A 19528-nucleotide genomic window follows, 5' to 3' on the forward strand; every position below is an offset into this window, starting at 1 on the left:
ATAACTTTCTAAGAATCCTCAAAGAACCCTCGTATATACTACTATAGCTACCTATATGCATAAAATACGCATTTTCAACACACGCTGTGCAAATGTATGTAAGTACTGTATACGCAGAAACGAAAGTGATCTATACTAAACAAAGGTTAGTAGAACAATATATAACAACAATAGTAGTTATCAAATTTTAAATATATTTTATCCTTTTACAATGTTTTAAGATCCTTTGATGGTTTACATGCGATCACGTTTGTTGAACTTTTTGGGTTGATTTAAATCAAGTGCGCGCTCAAGGCTGCACGCCCTTATCTTAAATCAATGTCATAATTTTTAAAACAACTAACATCGTTTATTTAATAGTCTTTCCTTGTCTGCCATCATGATAAAAAATTTTTCTGTATTACAGAGGCAACATGTCCTAGAAAAAGCTGCAGATGCAGGCACTTTCTTTAAGATTGACCATTTAATTTTAAAATAGTTTCCCTTTTTCTTCTGATTCCATGCAAACTTAGACAACTCTGTGTCGTCTTTATATCGTATGTTGTTCAGAGATTTCATGTGGTTGTTGTATCTGGTCTTGAATGGACCTGCCGTCATTCCTATGTACTCTTTGTATTCTACTTCATTATTTGTTGTAATTGTAGCACGATATACTACATTTTCTGTCAAACATTGTCCGTCCAAAGGGCACCGAGATTTAACTCGACAGTTGCATAAATTGGTGCAATGAGTAGATTTTTTTATTCCAAGAATCCTTTGCCTGTGGTTGAAGATGACTCTTCTGAAGTTGTTCATACATAAGGAACCAACTTTAATTGTGCTTTGATTAATAATCTTGTGTATAATGGAAAACATTGGCAATATTAATTAATAAGTCTCGAACAGTTACGAGCAACGTGGTTTTTGTCTAAGTATCAAACTTGACTACGAGGTACGATTGCACCCTACGAAATTTGACGGAGAGGGACCTGGGTTCTACAACCAAATTGACGCTCTCATAATCAAGTCAGTTGTTGTTATGACAATAACTACGAGCAGCATTACATAGCACATATTTAAATAATGTATGCGTGTCTTAATCCGTAGACAAAGCATACATATATATAAAAATGTGCCCCCCGACAATTAACAAGTTTATTGCGGCACAATCTATACAGAAATTACACCAGATAGAAGAGCAGACGTCTTGTCTAACTTGTCCTCCATAAAGCATTGACAAAATGCCAAAATAAAATGAATGCATGTACAGTTTTACCAAATGGAAATGGATTTTTTCAGCCATCACCATGCACTCATATACATGAATAACATAATAAAATTGAATTGTCCAATAACAAAACGATTTTAATAGAAAGTCACATAATCAATGAGATGTACGTAAGAGATTTCTACTTTGCCTGAGGGACGTTTATACTAAATCTTCCTCTCATCAACAATAAAATTTCCAGGCTTAGTTTCAACATTTTATTCTGGTTGCCAGTAGAAATTGCGTCAGCTTGCTTCTTTTCCATACCTGAATCATTCAACCACTCTACTTTTTTGTAACCACTCTTGCAATTTTTTTTGTAACTATAATAAATAAATTGTTATTTAAATTTCATTTGACTGTTTCATGCAAGATCTGGCGCAGTTCAACGTTTACAAAAAGCACTTTCATATTAACATGTCAACAAGCATTTTAACTGATTTGCGCAAACTTCTCTATCATTACTTAATCGTATAGAAGTGCCAATTAATACACATGCTGGTAACACATCCCTTCAATACAAAATCTCTCAGTTAATGCTAACTTTAATAACTGGCGATACAAATAGACTTTGAAATATGAAATAAAAGCGTCATTTTACAGAGAAATGATTTTTGTCCGGTCAGTCCGAAAGACTGAATTCATAGACTGACGGTAATATTTGAAAGCATGGACACCCAAAGTTTCATTTTGATGTCTATAGAGTAGTTTTCGTGCAATTGCAAAATTACATAAAGACTCAAGGAGGTCTTGTCTATTTTCTAACTCGTCTTGGTAACCCTCATGGTAATACCACAGAATAGATATCTCAACAGAAGGTCCACTGGTGTTGGAACCATGGATGCTAGTGTCCCCTACTTTTCTGAAGCAAATTCTAAGGAGACACGCCTTTCAGCACGATACTTCGATACTTACAATAGAAAATATAGATTTTTTTACAAATCTATCATTTTGCATTGCAAAACTTGGAACCTTATCGTCTTCACAAGATGATAACATTTTGTTAAAAAATTTGGCAAACTTTTCTTTAAACGTGAATTATTAGTAAAATAGCATCTCGTGCAATATATTGATTCTATATTGATTTTGTGAAAGTATATTGCTGGGTCACGCATGCGTAGTGGAAAAATACGCGATGATTTTAGTTAGTGGGCCTTCTTTTAGATGTCGATTCTGTAGTAATACAACAGTATAATACTTAAGTTCACATAACGAAAGGAGACAGCAGCGAAGTGAAGTTGAAGTATGAAACAAAGACGATAAGCGAACATGGAATATTAGTATTAACGTAAGCACAAGCATATAAGCAAGACTAGGCACAAACCGAATGATGAACAAAAGTGAATTTCGTTTTTTTGCCTTTTTAAGTCTCGCAAGGATGAAAAACGTACGCCTGGTTCACACAAGTGAAATAAGGATAAGTATACAAGTGTAGACAAAAGATAAAACAAAGATAATTAACGAAGCATGTGACATAAGCATCGACATAAGTGCAAGCACAAGAAAATAAGAGGTACGCAATTGCGTACATGCTTCTGCGTGATGTGAACTTTTCAAACTATTATTAAATGTCGCATAAATATTGAATGAGGTTCGATAGGATAACGATAAAAACTAACGTCTGTGTTTATCTTATCCATCGACGAATGTTATTGTTAAACTCGAACGGAATCATCAACATGTGCTATGTGGATTATGGATGGAATGCACCCGACTGCAAAACGTATAATTTTACATTGATCGAAAGTCAATGAGAAAGTGGCCGAAATGTTTCCGATGCTTAGCCGATAAAACTGACTGATGTCACTTTTAGTGAAACGCAAATACATTTTTACGAGTAACTGCAATGCGTTGCTCGTTAGGTTGCTACGCAACGCAGACGCAAAAACTCAAGCATAAGCTAAGAGAGAAACAAAAGAAAAACAAAAAGAAGATTTAAAGAAAATCTCAATGTCATTGTCTTTATAAACATCTAGAGCAATAGTAAACAAAGTCTTGACATTAGTGCTTATTTTACTCGTATGAATCAGGCTTTAAAAAATGAGTATCAGGGTCATGCTTTGCGCGCTTAATGTTTATGTTTTCATACGGGAATTTCCGTTCACTTAAGCAATCCGATGCGTATTCAGTACAGGTTTTGTTTTGCTTATTAACTTATGTGATCAAATTTATTTATAGGAAGCATTTAGGGTTGATAGATTGACTGCTGCTACGGTATTCACGCCGTATTTATATGTTGCACTTATGTGCTTATATCAAACATTTTACAGGGGCCATTTTCTGAGTCCCTTAAAATGGCCAAGCAAGCGCACAAAGCATGACCCTGAACTCATTCTTTAAGGTTTCTTGATCATGTTTATTTTACTAGTGAAAACCAGGCATTAATGACCCCTCTACAGACCATTAAGCATAACATATTAATTACATTACAAATACCTACTATGATTAAAACGGTTTAACTTCCTTCATTTAACTACAACGTAAACCTTACCACGACATCTTCATAACCGTAACTCATAAGTTAGATATTGCCGCCACGAATCTATGCTCCAACATCAAGATCTTCCGAAAGATCTATCAATATCACTATCCACTTTCTTTGGGATTGACACAGAACGTCTCTTCAATCAAATTGAATCTCATGCAATAATTTCAACTACAGTTGATCTCTTCAAAATACACCGAGGCTATATCATTTGTCCTAACGTCGCTACCAAGAGCTTTCCAAAACTTTTCATCAACACGGCAAAAATCTCAACTTCTACAGCTCGACATCGTCTCTCGACAAATATCAATCAGAAAACAGTATGCAAGCACAGTATAGAGAATATACTGTATGGCCACTTCCCTGTGCAACTGGCTGCTATATATTTAATAAGATTACTGGCTGTCGTAAGCCATTTCATCATTCTAATTGGTCAGAAATTGCAATTGACTGGCTGCCACTATGGTAATCACATGCGCAACAAGATATGCGTGGCACAAAAAAATGCAATGGTGTAGCTCTACTGTATGTTCTCTATACTGTGATGCAGGCCAGTTGCTCAAAAATATTTTACCACTACCACCTCATGATCAGTGTATATGATTGGTTCAGAGTGCAATAAAAAACAACGTACTACAAAAATGTAGATTTAAAGTTTGAAAGTTTGTTTCATCAATCCAATTTGAAAACACATTGCTGTAGGTGGAGTGCAATCATTCCCTTGCGAATGAGAGAACAGTGGAATGTTTGCCATGTTGGATGGCATTTGCATTAGATTATAAATAAGAAAAATGCTTTGTTAAAATCACCAGCATGGCGGCCATGACGCACTTGCCCACCACAGGCTTGAATTGGGGTGAATCATGGAGTGAATATTGGGGTGAATCCAGATTTTATCGGTCAATGAGGGCAGAAAGTAAAATTACCAACAACGTGATCAGCTCTTTAGACCGCCAGTGTACAGTTCTTAATTTAGTCATTAAGACTGAACACATAGATGGTTGTTCAAGATTTAGCTAATGTAACTATAAATGTTTTAGATCGTTCTTGTATTTTATAAGTGATGAATTTGTCAGTAGAGCTGGTAGAAAACTGCTCACGTTTTATAAAGATATTAATCGCACATCAAATTAAGGGGATAAACTCTTAAGTATTCACACAGCACCTTTTTTCCGACGGTGGAGCTTCTTTCCAGTATGCCGGTGATGGAATATCTATATCAGTCTGGTCATCCAGGAAAGTACTACGACAATGATGGTTAAATTCATGTTGCTCACATAGTGTCAAGTTGGCACAGCACTAAAAACAACATCACTTTTACAATGCATTTATAGTAGATACTGTGCGGTCTTTCGTTTTCCTCTCGATCTCTGACCCAGCAATTCTAAATTCTGCAATCTTCTACCTTTTTAAACTCACTATCCTTCGCTGGACGTGACTAAACCACAACAGCCAAGCCCCCTAGCTTTGTGTCAAAAACATCAGACAAATGCTGTACCTCGATATATTCGTTTCTCATTCTGTATGATCGTGTCACTATAAAGCAAACATCAAAATTGACATCCACGTAATCTCCAGGTAAAGCAATTTATATCTTGTTTATATAATATAATTCATACTTTATTACTATTGTGTTCACATAAATATATGTCAATATAAATACGTAATTAATATCTTAGGAAGTTTATATGTGATGATTCTCCATATAAAACAGTGCTCGATGCCCTAGAGCAGAGCGTAAATATATGTAGTGATGTTGAAAAAAATCACTACATATAATTAATATCTTATATACATAATTAAACAATATAGGATATAATCAATATAAAAGTATATGCATATGAGAATATATATCATATATTGCAATTAACATAAAGCTACTTCAGGATTTACGCAAGAGACACTTAATAGCTTTCCTAAAGTTGCTAACCACGAAGCTCGTCAACTTCAACATCGCCCCCGTAAAATACTGCGGTGGACGATCGATAAGGGGGGAGAACACGCTCTCCTTGGTGCTGCAACTGAGAAGAATGATCAGCGGACATACATTGACATCTATAATTATATGGAGAATAACTTGCATTGAAGGAACCATGAAACCACTTCAATCGCCGGGAACGCTCGCGTGCTTTGTACGCATCAAGTTCTACTGTAAGAAGTCTAACAACTTCCTCAGAATCCTCAAGCTTTTGTTTGTACATTTCCTTTTCATCTTTTAATTTTTCCCTGTCTTTACGCTCACAATCAAAATCCTCTTTATAAACGAGTATTTATGACTTTAACATTTTATAATTTTCTTCTTCGTTTTCATCGCGACTATGTTGAACACATTGTTGCGCGTATAAAGCCGAGGCTAATCGTCCTAATTCCTTTTCTAAAGGACTTTGTCGCTCTTTAAGTTCAATTACTCGTCCTTTTACTCTTGTCAACTCCTCAGCAAGTAAATCTCTCTCTTTATTAAGCATTCTAAAGCGCATTTCTAATTTTTCGTAGTCTTTTTTCCATCCATGATTGATTTCCAGTAATATGTTGTATTTTTGTTTACGTTTGTCCTTCCCTTCAGCCAGTCGCAAACTCTCGTCAGCGAGCCGCGATGTTTGATTACGCGATTCATTTTTAAGTTTATCATTTTCTTGTCGTAAATTTCTCATCATTTTGCCAAATGTTCGTTGTCATTTAAACACTGCTTGTATTTCAGTTCAAGGTCTTTGTAACTGCACTTTTCATTTTTGATTTCATTATCCATTATCGGCACAAACTAATTTCAAGTCTTAGTAAATATTTTCTCTTCTCGACGATTATATCCGATCAATCTACGATCGTGCATCATATTATGTCTCGCCCTTTCGTCTTTGTTCTTTATGCTGTGCAAATGACGTAATTTTAGTATATTGTCATTGGAATTCACCCACGCGAATTTAAACTATTTATCAAAACAAACATTGTAGATGATGTCGAAAGTGAAAAGAAGTCTTGACGATAAATTATCATTAAATAAATTTTTTTGACTATCCTGACAACCAAGCTTCACCATTCATTACCCCCTAAAATCATCACGCAATCAAAAGTAACAAGCAAACAGGCTAAATAAATCTTACATGCATTCCAGTTATATGACGCGTGTTCATTGACAATTTCATACAATTGCTTAATATTTCACAATTTAAGTAAATATTGATGCGATAACTGGCATGAGCAGCTGTCACAAGAAGCGCAAGTCAACGGACATGAATTCGCAATCGAGATTGTAATTGCTAATTGAATATCTATCAAACATAGGTACAAGTGAAAATATGAAATAATATACAGCCAGTGAGACAATTATAGTTGTACGCATGCTTCATGTGCCGTTCTTTTCAATAGGAAACTTATGTTTGGCTTTGTCCCTTTGACACGTACGGCAGTTGCTTCATACGTCGTACTTCAATTTTCCATTTTTAAATTAATTACTTTCAGTAATCTTTTGGGGGTTGAAAGAAGGGCCTATAGTTATGCGTAAGATCAATATAATTGCTGAAGAAAATCAGCTTATAAGCTGACAGATCTCTACCATCGATTTTAGAGTAAGTAAGCAGCAGCATAATGCCTGTCAATCAATGAAAAATAATAGTACCAACACAAATGCTAACACTGTGTATCTATGTATGTAATTAGGTGCTGCCTTTCTTGTTGCTGGGGGCAATGTATTTGCCGGGAAAAATGAAAACCAGTAATATTGCATTGGGTCCAGCTGAATCAATCTACATTCTTAAAATATTCTTGTATATATATACATTTTGTATAAACATGTCACTATTGCACATTATGTTGATTGATTATTGATAGACATAGTTTTAAATCGTGTCAGTTAAAATATCTACAGGCCTACAGTCAATTGCCCTAGTGAAGATCATTAAACACTGTCCTCGAAATCATGACAAATCATTGACACATTAGGATATACATGCCAACACTCATGATTTATTTTATCTTAGTACACAGTTCATTGTTATATAATAATTAATAAAAATTTAGTTTTCTTTTGGCTTTGGTACATTTGTTGTATTCCCCAACATCAACTAATGTATAATACATGGACATTGCGTGTTGTACTTATATATTGTCCAGATACAATTATGGTGCTAACAGAATTATATTAAGTGGGCTAAAACTGTTGCTTTACTTTTATTCCGGTCATTTTTAAGTTGATTACGCGATTCATTTTTAAGTTTATCATTTTCTTGTCGTAAATTTCTCATCATTTTTGCCAAATGTTCGTTGTCATTTAAACACTGCTTTACTTTTATTCCGGTCATTTTTAAGTTTGATTACGCGATTCATTTTTAAGTTTATCATTTTCTTGTCGTAAATTTCTCATCATTTTTGCCAAATATATGGTCCAGATACAATTATGAGGCTAACAGAATTATATTAAGTGGGCTAAAACTGTTGCTTTACTTTTATTCCGGTCATTTATTTAAACATATAGACTGTCAAGAATTAAAATTGGGCAAGAATATATCAAGCAATAAGCAAGAATATAACAAACAGAAACAAGAGTACACCAAACAACAGGAAGAATATATCAAAGAAGCAGGAAGAATACATAAAACAATGGATACAATACAATCCATACAATGTGTAACCGTACATCCTCCCGGCAGCTCGTGGCCATTTTTTTAGTTTTTATTACAATTGACGTCATACCCGTGTATCTATAACTGTGTAGACAACAGTTATATGTTATCTATTTGTTAAATAGTCAACAAAGTCTTAAAAGGCATGTCAATCCTTGCGAAGAAAATTTGCCCACTTCTTTCGCCTTATGTCTGTCTCCTTTTTGTAAAATAAATTGATAATTATTCCTTCAGTGTGTTGATAATGGAACAATTCACAAAGATTTGACTGCTGGAGCATTGTGTCTTTTAACGCGAAGTCATGTATTTTTATTAACTCTTAACGCCATGTTGAGAGTGTGTACTCGTTATGACGTCAATAAAAACCATTAAAAACGGGCATGAAAATTTCATTTCATAAGCACTTACTAATAATGAAAACAAACAAATGTTTTAACAACGAGGAATAAAATTTACCATACCTGGCTTTTGCTACCGCATTACAAATGGAACATCCGACAGCCTGATTCGGATTGTACGTTCATAAATGCAAACCCTTTTTCTCACTAATAGACGTCAAAACACTAATTTTAGAAACACTTTTGACTTAGAAGGCTGGAGTTGGGTGGGGCAAGTTGGCTTGTGGATTAACAGTAAACCACAAGCTCACGTAAGCTCATACACTGGCAGCGATATGAGTCAAATTTTATATGGGTTGAACATACTGTTTTTTGTGAGTGGAAAATAAAGAGTATCTATACCTTACAAAAAACCTATATCAATAACCAGACGAATGTAGCTATATGATTATTCCACTTAATGCTTACGTAGAGGAAAAAGCGTAGAAATGCGTGACTAAGCTTGTTAGTTTGGTCACGTATTTCATCATAGGAAATCAGGAATTGCCATTTCGCAAACGTATATTTTTTTACATACCATCCATATTTAGTGAGCATTTCTTAATGTTTTACTGGAAACGTGATGGCGTTTATACGAAGTGGCGGAGCCAGCCCTAGAGAGTCTTAGTTCTGCTGTGCAAACAATATTAAAAAGTGAAGTCTAAAGTCTTGATGATTCTTAGTTTCGATTCTTAATGAACGCCATAAACGAAAATAATAAAATCTACCTAAGTAGAAATTTTGAAAACCTCACTATAAAAGGTGAATTCATTTTCTTTACTCGAATATTAAGTCACTAAGAATGAAAGAATAATATTATTTTACCATATATGGAATTAGAAACTCTTACCGAATTAGGGTCCTAACGTGCAAATATGTAAATTTGGATACGCAATTTGTGTTATTAATTTGCGAAACATTAAAAAAACATAGATTATCAAATGCAAATATGCCAATTCTCAGAGAACATGCGTTGAAACCGTAAAAACAATCAAGCCTCTTTCAGTTGTCTGACAAGTACACAACACAAGCGAATCTATAAATTTTACTTTATATTGTTGACAGCGCGTTTGCTCGTGCATTTAATAGCTATCTTGCATGAGTCGAGCAATTGATGCTACTGTATAGAATACATAGGTGAGATCGGTCTGTCCATAGGTATTATTTCGAAATTAGTGGATCAGATTATGATTTCAAGAACGCGTACCAGAGTCATGGGGAGGGGGAATTAAAAAATATCATGTTCATGAAAAAGCATCAAATGTGTGAATATGTATTGAAGAGCGTTTAAGAATCGATGTTATATTGATTTTCCCGAGAAAGATTGTGAGAAATATTGCATCTATGTTCTGTTGACGATTAGTGAGCTTCATTCTGATGTCATCACCTAATATGGGAGCGCAAAGACACAAGGAAACAGCATAAAATGACTCCATTCGATAAAAAACGGTTTTATTTATGATTTAAATAAATACATATACATAAATAGTGAGTTTTTTAAATAAGTTTATTTTATATAGATACAATTTATAATTATATATACTGTAAATATTATTTTATAAATGAAATCCGTAAAAGTCGTAAATATATATACATTTAGTTGCCTATTGATTAAATATACGTCAATGCGATAATTTGTGTAGTTCAAATTCATGAAATTATACTTTACGCATAGTTCAACTTCAGATGCAGTAGCATATCTAAGCATCACACTTTCTATGCTAGCAACTCGTCCACTTCCACATCACCCCCGTAAAACATAGCAGTAGAAGGCCTTCGAGGATAAATTCCCCTTCTTTGCTGCTCGAGTCGCCAATGCTGATCAACTGGCCTATATGAATACGTATACAGATTTGGCTGAGAACTAGTTGTACGCTCACTAAGGAAGCCATTTTCAGACCAACCACCCGGGCGAGCAATCTCATGTCCTTTGCAAGCATCAAGTTCTGCTGTAAGATGTCTAATAATTTCCTCAGAGTCCTCAAGCTTTTGTTTGTACATTTCCTTTTCATCGTGTAATTTTTCTCTGTCTTTACGCTCGCGGTCAAAGTCTTCTTTATAAGCGAGTATTTGCGACTTTAACATTTCATATTTTTCTTCCTCATCGTCTTTGCCGCAATTAATATGTACACTTTGCTGCGCGTACAGAGTCGAAGCTAATCGTCCTAATTCGTCTTCTAAAGGACTTTGTCTCTGTTCAAGTTCGGTAATTCGTGCTTTTACACTTTTTATCTCTCCTACAAGTAAATCTCTCTCTTTTTTAACCATTTTAAACCGCATTTCCAATTGTTCGTAATCGTTTTTCCAGCCATGATTAATTTCGAGTAAAACATTGTATTTTTGTTTACGTTTGTCCTCCCCTCCGGCCGTATGCGAACTCTTGTCGAAAAGGCGCGAAGTTTGATTTCGGAATTCATAGTTCAAATTATCATTTTCTTGTCGTAAATTTCGGATTATTTTAGCTAAACGTTCGTTGTCTTTGACGCAAAGCTCATACTTCTCTTTAAGTTCTTTGCAACTGCACTTGTCTTTTTTGGTTTCGCTATTCATTTGAGCTACAATCTATTTCAAGTTTTGGTGGTGTTTTTCTTTACGATTGTTTCCGATGTCGATTCCTCACCGAACTTCTTCGATATGATGCTTCGCCAACACTCGTCGTAAATTATATCCGATTGGTGTTTATTACGACGTAGTTAGTGTCGTCATAGTCATACGCAATACCACAGGTAGCAATAAACACGCCCACTCTAGCACATTCCAGAATTACGTTTCGCAAGAAGAACATAATAAATTACAAAATGTAATCGAATTCTATGCAATGCATGGAACATTGCATGGATAATTTGCGAACAGAACATCATACTTTAATATGTTACCCATCTGTCAACATGAAAGTACGTTATAATAAAGTAATTTGGTGAAATGGCAGGTTAGTCTAATCGATGACAATATTTCGAACGACAAATAGTATTTTTCTTGTTGACAAATATACTTGGGTAAGTAATAAAACGATTTCCTTCTTCTTGCTCAGAAAATGTAATTGCTTGAAGCACAAAACGATTATAAGTTGAAACGTGCTGGATAAACATTGCCTTGCGTAATATAGAATTGTGACGCACGAGCGCTCGCCCATCATTACTGGATACTTCTCAAAATTGCGACACAACATTAATAGTGCTGACGTGTAATGTGCAAGCAACAAAATTCGATATTAGTCAATGTAATTAATGAGATTCGGCTTGGAGGCTACGGGCCATAAAATGAGCTTGATGCATACATTGCAATTTTTAAGTAGCAGCGTATATATTTATTAGCTCGATCCAACGGTGCATGAGATATGATACGTCACGTCTAAGCAGACGCAACGATTAATTTGATTGCCTTGATATATCGATACCCAAATAAAAACAAAACAAGTACCGGCTGCATTTTGTGAGAATGTTTACTTTCTTATGTAAATTATCACATAAATCATAAATGGTCCATATTATTATATCATGCAAATTTCTGCAAAATAACATCCAAAGAAAAGAAGATTACAAGAAACGTCTCAAAAACAACATGAAAACGTCACAAATTTAGTTGGAAGGAAACAGGTCTTACGCAACGACAAGATTGAACATCCAAGTGATACGGAAATGTTTCGCTTCCTCAACAGCTCAGCTAAGAGTCAAAGTGAACTTATCGTACACTATTTCGAATGAGGCACAAGCATTGAAGCCATACTGAAAACTACGCCACAAATAACTCGCACGAGACTGCGAGACAAATTGCTTCAAGCCTACCACACATCGTTGCAGAACGTTGCAGCGATAGCTTACACCGTTTGAAAGTGGGAAATCTAGAAGAAGATATCCCTGCTGAGATGCAAATTTGTCGCCACTAAACGTCGCACTTGAAGCCGGGTTCTCAAATAGTCGCGTGAGTTTAGCAGTCTTCTCTAGAACACAAGGCGAAGGACAGAGCTCTATCCAGAAGACTGAAAAGAATCAGTCAATACGATTCAATTAAAAACCTACAAAACGACGAGCAATTAAAAACCTACAAAACGACGACCAAATAATCATATTACGAGCTGACAAAGGACGCAAAACAGTTATCATGGACAGATCAGAATACATCGACAAAGCCAAAACCCTCCTACAAGACACCACCACCTACGAACTTCTCCACACAGACCCCAGCAAAACGACCACCAACCGCATCAACCAGAAACTGAAACAACTAAAAGACAAAAAGAAACTAAACGAAAACGACTACAGAAGAATCCGACCCAATGACGCATCCACCGCCAAATTCTACGGACTACCAAAAATCCACAAAGAAAACAACCCACTTCGACCTATCGTATCGCTTCCAGGATCACCTACGTATGAACTTTCAAAATATCTTTATAACATTCTGTATCCATTAGTCAAAAATTCACCTCACACCATCATAAATGCCACCACTTTCCTCGCCAGTATTGAAAACATTAAACTACGACCAGACGAAATCAGGACATCACACATGACATCACTCTTCATGACATCACTCTTCACATCCTACGACATGACATCACTCTTCACATCCATACCACTAGACATAGCCAAAGAAATTACAAACGAACTATTCACAAACGACAAAACTTGGCAAGCTACAACACAACTAGACAAAAATGACATCCTAGACATACTCAACCTTTGCCTCTCCACTGAATTCACCTTCCAAAACACATACTACAGACAAATTTCAGACACACCAATGGGATCACCGCTATCCACCTTCCTCGCAGAAGCTGTCATGCAACACTTCGAAACACAACCAGTCACAAACAACACAAACATCAGACTATGGAAAAGATATGTCGACGACATCTTCTGTCCCTAAAGAAAAAAAGACCCTGCACACATTTTGCTCTTTGAATAAGTATCAAAAAGAAACGATCAGCCCAAGCAGTACCCATGATTTGGAGCAGAGCTTGTTATTTCTATTTGCTGACAACATGCAGGGAAGATCAAGGAGTAACGATGACTGGAAGATATTATTGACCAGGCAGAGTCTTAAAAAAATGATAGTGCTGTAATCGTAATTAATTTATTGTCTTCCCTATCCAGAGTTATTTAATTTGATCATTGTTAAATTCTCTGGATGGAGACAATGGATTCACTAATGATTCCCTGAATGCTTTGAAGTTAAAGTTCATGAACCAAAGAAAGATGGCAAGAAGGTTGTGTGTGTTCTGATGCTTAATGAAATGTCAATTCACAAACAAGTAAAATGGGAAGGCCATAAAATTTGTGTCTATGTAAACATTTGTACTGAGATTGATGATGACTCGATGCAGATGTGAAGCTTCAAACTGTATAAGCCATTGGGTTTTTTATAATTTATTATTGAAGTAAAAACTGTGTTAATCATTCAAATTGTGCATTTATATTGCAAATATAGGAAAAACAAAACAAAGTGAAAAAGAAGGGTAGAAGAATTAAAACTACAATTGAATTATAAACACCATTGGAAGCTTAAGTGTTTTGATGATTATTTGCATTTTGCCCAATTCATATATCAATACAACAAAATCATAATGTGCTACAACTTTACAAGTATTTGATGCAGTTGCACTTCAGAACATCACAAAAAGGTTAGTTAAAGTAATTTCTATACAATATTGTTTGTTTTCATTTACCAAACCTATGCGGACTTGAGTCTTTTTGAAATTTAATATGAAACTCAATTACAGAAAATCCGTAAATATCCAGAGATTTAATATTTACTTTTTTAAAGAAACAAGTAAAAATACTACAATTGTGGCGAAAAAAGCCATTGCCCATTGCATGAATAGGAACAAAATAGCAATGATAACAAATAAACTAACTTCTCTCTCGTGAACCGTGGAGATGAGCTATGATATACTTTTTTGTATAGACTAAAGAGTTTAATCGATCAAACAAGTTTGACGCTGGTAAAAAAACGACGCATATCTGCATTCATACATGTGAAGCCGACATATAGCTCTTTCGTCGATAGTTATAAATGCGTGTTCGTGGGAGACTAAGCCTTGAAAAAATGTAAGTTCTAGAGTTCTAAGTAATGAGACTAGCCTTGAAAAAATGTAAGTTCTTATACGCGGGGTTTTATTGTTGAAGATTGAATGATAAAACATTTATACAAATAATACAATAAAGAAACGGTTGAATTGCATAACGAATCTCACTTTGCAACCGTAAGTGATTAGGAAGGGCTCGTCCAACTATCCCGGTAAGGCTCAAAATCATCAAAAGTAATCCATCATTCAAAGCCCTGTTCACATCGAGGTGATTATAGTCGTCTCATGCAGGCAATATCTTATCAGCATGGGTCCAAAACAAAGATCACTTTGATCGTACAGAAAATTTTCCGTAAAGTCCATAATACATAATACAGATGATCACATGGAAATTAACTAGACTTAAGTAGGCATAACATGTATCTCCCAAATACAAATATGTAACATCGGATAAGCTATTCTTCCGCTCTACTTAATAAGGTAGACAATAACTTAAAGTTATTAACTTTCCATGTTATCGTTTCATCCTTCGGTTTCGAATCGCTACCTAAAGAACCATATCGTAATTTGGTAGTAAATCGTTTGTTGTAGCAATATTGAACTTGCGCATGTATTAGAAACAATAAAGACTTTATCTCTGACAATTTATACACTTATATCTGTAATTGCTTGACGGGAAATAATTGCAAAACTTTCGATCAAAGACAAAATGTATCGCATTTTGTCCTGATCGTTCGAGACACGACACTAAACACATTTGTTAAACACAAATGCATGGTTCAAAAAGCTGACCTGACATAAATCATGATAAAGTCGTAGAGCTTAAACTAACTATGTGGCATTTTTTAATAAAATCTTAATCAATAGGACGATTTATGATTACTCACGGATCACCGTGGAAACGGCAGAATATTTTAAAACTGATATGATTAATTACAACTGTTAAACAAAACACGTTTCTTTGCTCTTACACACGTTTATAAGTGTTTTTCAATACATTCTTACGGAAATAGGTTCTTATTGATCCATCATGTCGTTGTCGAAGTTTGTAATGACCTGTATGAAAACAAATCTCGACAAAAGTTACTAAGCCCCTATGGTCACTAAAGACTAATAGTATTAGAGACATATAATTGTAGTTAGGTAGTTAGGGATAGCTATTCGATAGTGATACGACTCTAGCTTGTTTAACTACCAATACTCAATGTTGTTTGTTTCAAATGCCCAACTTCTTATGCTAAGTTTCAGTCTTTCACTAACAAAAATCCGCTCCATGTTCAGAGGTGTGCTCGGAAGTTGGAACAAGTCATATCGCTTAAAATCAAATGTACTGAGCGAGCAAGGTAGCATATGATCATCGTGATTATTCAAGACATATGGCGAAACAAAAGCTATATCAAAAAAATATCCATGCAAAATATGTTTCTTCTATTTGTAAACCAAAGATTTCGTATAAAGTCAGTTGCGTATTTTGTCCTCAAATAGATCACCGATCATCAAGCAATATGTTCCTATTAGAACGCTTTAACTGCGTTGGCAACGCACCTAATTTGCGTCAATGCATGTTTTATTGCAATTAATAAATTCCGAACATTTGAAAGCTAAATTATACTGCTACTATAGTATTACATAAGAATAATAAACACATATGGTAACATTATTCTTTTAGTAATATAGGCCGTAACTTGAGGTACAGTTGAAGTGTAAAGCGACAGGGGCGGATCTAGGATTTTCCAAACGTCAGTCCTAAACCGGCGAACGCCGGAGGCGTTTGCCCGTAAGGGGTCCGAGGGCATCCCCCCCCTGGAAAATGTTGAAGCCTAGGGTCCCAGAAATGCGATTTCCAGCGTTTTGGAATAGCTTTACAACAAATTTTCAAAGTGAATGAAATCGCAGTTTTTCATTTTTTTCTTACAAAATATTGAGGACAAACACGCTAAGACCGTTTCGCCCAATGTCAGGGCTCTTCAGCATGCCTAGGAAACACATAGTGCAAAGCAACAATGTGATTCCGGACATGGACAGTCTTTGATTTAGCAGCAACGGCGCATTAAGCAGCCAGTTGCACTGTCTTACATTTTTGCAACAACGGCGCATTAAGCAGCCAGTTGCACTGTCTTACATTTTTGCAGCAACGGCGCATTAAGCAGCCAGTTGCACTGTCTTACATTTTTGCAGCAACGGCGCATTAAGCAGCCAGTTGCACTGTCTTACATTTTTGCAACAACGGCGCATTAAGCAGCCAGTTGTGCTGTCTTAAATTTTTGCAGCAACGGCGCATTAAGCAGCCAGTTGCACTGTCTTACATTTTTGCAGCAACGGCGCATTAAGCAGCCTGTTGTGCTGTCTTAAATTTTTGCAGCAACGGCGCATTAAGCAGCCAGTTGTGCTGTAAGACATTTCTGCAGCAACGGCGCATTAAGCAGCCAGTTGTGCTGTAAGACATTTCTGCAGCAACGGCGCATTAAGCAGCCAGTTGCAAAGTCAGTAATATTTCTACAGTAACGTAGCCATAACACATTAAGCAAATTTCAAACGTGTATTACCTTCAGCAAACTTATTGATCACTCTTTCTATGTCAGGAATAATTTCTGGGTGAATTCGCATTAAAGCCAGGCCACTTAACGTTCCTCTACCATAGTGCTCCTTTGGTAGGTTTTTAGATTCCTCAGTGCTGAAATTGATCTCTCACATTCACATGAGGTGATTGGTAGTGTACCTAAAATGCGAAGAATAACTTTAATATTTTCAAATCCTGGAAATGTTACATGCTTCAGTGTTTTGACGATGTTTTCTGGCAAAGGCCCATTGTGCGTTTCCCAGTATAAACGCCATTGCCTTAATTCAGCATCTAAACCAAGGGGGTTGGGCAAGTCATCATGATAGAATTTTGCAACACTTTTAAACTGTTCTTTCCAATCAATTCCTTTGTCCGACAGAGTCATCATTTTGACGGGAACGATAGATAATCCTCGGTACACATTAACACTATCCAAGTTAAACCTAGTTCTCAAAGATGTTTGAAGATGGTCTAATAAAGGAATAGTGATGGTTAGTTTATAATGTTCTTTGAATGATTGACTGGGGGGATTAGATCGCATAGTTTGTCTTCCAGCAATTCGCTTTTTTGTTTCTTGAACGTTGACCTCTTCAGCAAGTTTTAAAGCCTCTTCATACCAAGTGTTATGATAAAATTAATGCTTTTCCTCATGTTGGCTACATCATTCTTCAAAGTGGTTATCAAATGAAAACCATCCATAACATCAATAGTTTTCCCTGCAACAATTGCGTGACTGGAAGAGTAGCATCAAGAATATTTCTTGTAATAACTAGCGCAACAATAAAATGAAATTGAGTAACTAATGAAAGTAACTGGGAAGCATCAGCAGCAAGGGAAGGCTTCACCTCGCCGCTTACATTGTTTATCATGTCCTGAAGAGTGTCGATTAAAGGGATAAACAACTGTTGAAACGTGTCAAGACTGTCAACTCGCTCAACCCATCTGGTTTTACAAAGACTTACCAGTTTTGCCTTCTTGGTCTGAACATCTGACTTTTTAACGTGCTCAGCAAAGGGTATGTTGCGTGTCTGTGATATGTTGATAAAATTGGCAGCTTGAGAAACAACAGATAACATGTTATTAATTTCAACGTTAGAAAGAGTGTCACAGACAGACAAATTTAGTCGATGACTGTAACAGTGAGTGTAAAGAGCTTTAGGATTAGTTCTTAAAATGTGGGCTGCTAAACCATTTATATGCCCAGAAACAGCCCCTGCACCATCATAACCTTGTCCCCTGCAATCCATAATGGGTAAGGCAAATTTCTCTAGAGTTTCTAAAATAAGCTTTGAAAGTTGTTGACCACTCAACCCCATTTGCAATGCAGGAAGCACATGAACTCTTCTTTAACATTCATTGAAGAGTCAACAAACCGTAGAACAAGGGACAATTGCTCTTTGTGAGAAGAATCAGCAGCTTCATCTGCAATGATAGAATAATATCTATTTTTTTTTATCTCGTTTATAATATCTTCTGATATTACCTGACCAATACAGTTGATGATTTTGTTTTGGCTGGTCTTGGAAATATAACTTTTATTCTTGCCACATTTGAGCAAATGATTTTCCAAAGTTTGATCACCAGCTCTAACTCTAAAATTTAAAGATTCAACAAAATTACCAACATTGCCATTGACTGAATAGCAACCGACCTCTGGGTGAAATTGAGCATCGTCACGATGACCTCGTAATCCAATGCCAAGCCTTCCACAAAAAAGAACTGTATCAACAATTTGTTTAAGAATTTTCCTATTTTGCTCAATTTCAAGTTTTATGTTAGTATCTAAGATATTTTCAATGGGTTGAGCTACACCTGACATTTGAGAGCATATATTATTCAAAATTGGAGAAGTAGATGCATGTAGTCCCATTTTTTCCCCCTTACAATTTCCAGCATGTCGCCTAAATGTACCTACAGCATCATTCCAATGACGAAAAGGTGAACGAAATAGATTGTTTATTCTCGAGCATTTACTGGGAATTGATGTCCAAAAGAACACATGATAAGCAATAAGCACCATCTTCTTTTGGTGAATAACACAGCCAGGTAAAATCTTTGAGCCATTCATATTTAAAAGACCTTTTATTGTTCTCACTCAAAGGAGGAAAAGTGTAATTTTCATCAGGTTTAAAAAATTTTAATAAGCAAACAAATATCAGACATTTTCAAACCTTTAGCTCTTTTGTAGTAGGTAGCTACATCAAAATTGTGAATAA

The 19528-nt window shown here is 35.7% G+C and overlaps 2 protein-coding genes, 1 long non-coding RNA gene and 1 pseudogene across 4 annotated transcripts; all 4 read right to left on the reverse strand.

Moving 5' to 3' along the window:
• Positions 1-1249: 1249 nt before the first annotated feature.
• Positions 1250-8969, reverse strand: LOC124442532. The gene is made up of 3 exons (XR_006947278.1): positions 8809-8969; positions 4897-5267; positions 1250-1569 (listed from the first exon to the last, which is right to left on the reverse strand). It is a non-coding gene; the product is annotated as an uncharacterized LOC124442532 (long non-coding RNA).
• Positions 5305-8785, reverse strand: LOC124442531 (annotated as a pseudogene).
• A 1186-nt stretch (positions 8970-10155) lies between the features above and the next one.
• Positions 10156-11493, reverse strand: LOC124441879 (TNFAIP3-interacting protein 3-like). Its single transcript, XM_046992347.1, has one exon. It carries the CDS (start codon positions 11272-11274, stop codon positions 10441-10443), a length of 834 nt encoding a protein of 277 aa, XP_046848303.1. The 5' UTR covers positions 11275-11493; the 3' UTR covers positions 10156-10440.
• A 5784-nt stretch (positions 11494-17277) lies between these two features.
• LOC124442376 (zinc finger MYM-type protein 1-like) lies at positions 17278-19284 on the reverse strand. Of its 2 annotated transcripts, XM_046992876.1 has the most exons (3): positions 18796-19284; positions 18275-18366; positions 17278-17471 (listed from the first exon to the last, which is right to left on the reverse strand). In XM_046992876.1, exons 1-3 carry the CDS (start codon positions 19180-19182, stop codon positions 17447-17449), a joined length of 504 nt encoding a protein of 167 aa, XP_046848832.1. In that variant the 5' UTR covers positions 19183-19284; the 3' UTR covers positions 17278-17446. The 2 variants fall into 2 exon arrangements, with proteins under 2 accessions (XP_046848832.1, XP_046848831.1); XM_046992875.1 differs by lacking the exon at positions 17278-17471 and having other exon boundaries at positions 18031-18366; positions 18686-19284.
• Between the last annotated feature and the right edge of the window lie 244 nt (positions 19285-19528).

Source organism: Xenia sp. Carnegie-2017, unplaced genomic scaffold, assembly GCF_021976095.1.
Source record: "Xenia sp. Carnegie-2017 unplaced genomic scaffold, XeniaSp_v1 HiC_scaffold_20, whole genome shotgun sequence".
NCBI classification, from domain to species: Eukaryota; Metazoa; Cnidaria; class Anthozoa; order Malacalcyonacea; family Xeniidae; genus Xenia; species Xenia sp. Carnegie-2017.

Excerpts from the sequence above, each read along its gene's own strand:
- LOC124441879 (XM_046992347.1), bottom strand. The coding sequence starts at position 11,274 with ATGAATAGCGAAACCAAAAAAGACAAGTGCAGTTGCAAAGAACTTAAA.
- LOC124442376 (XM_046992875.1), bottom strand. The coding sequence starts at position 19,182 with ATGGGACTACATGCATCTACTTCTCCAATTTTGAATAATATATGCTCT. Across the intron at positions 18,367-18,685 it reads CAATTGTCCCTTGTTCTACG|CTGCCAATTTTATCAACATA; the intron begins GTTTGTTGACTC and ends TTGTTTCTCAAG.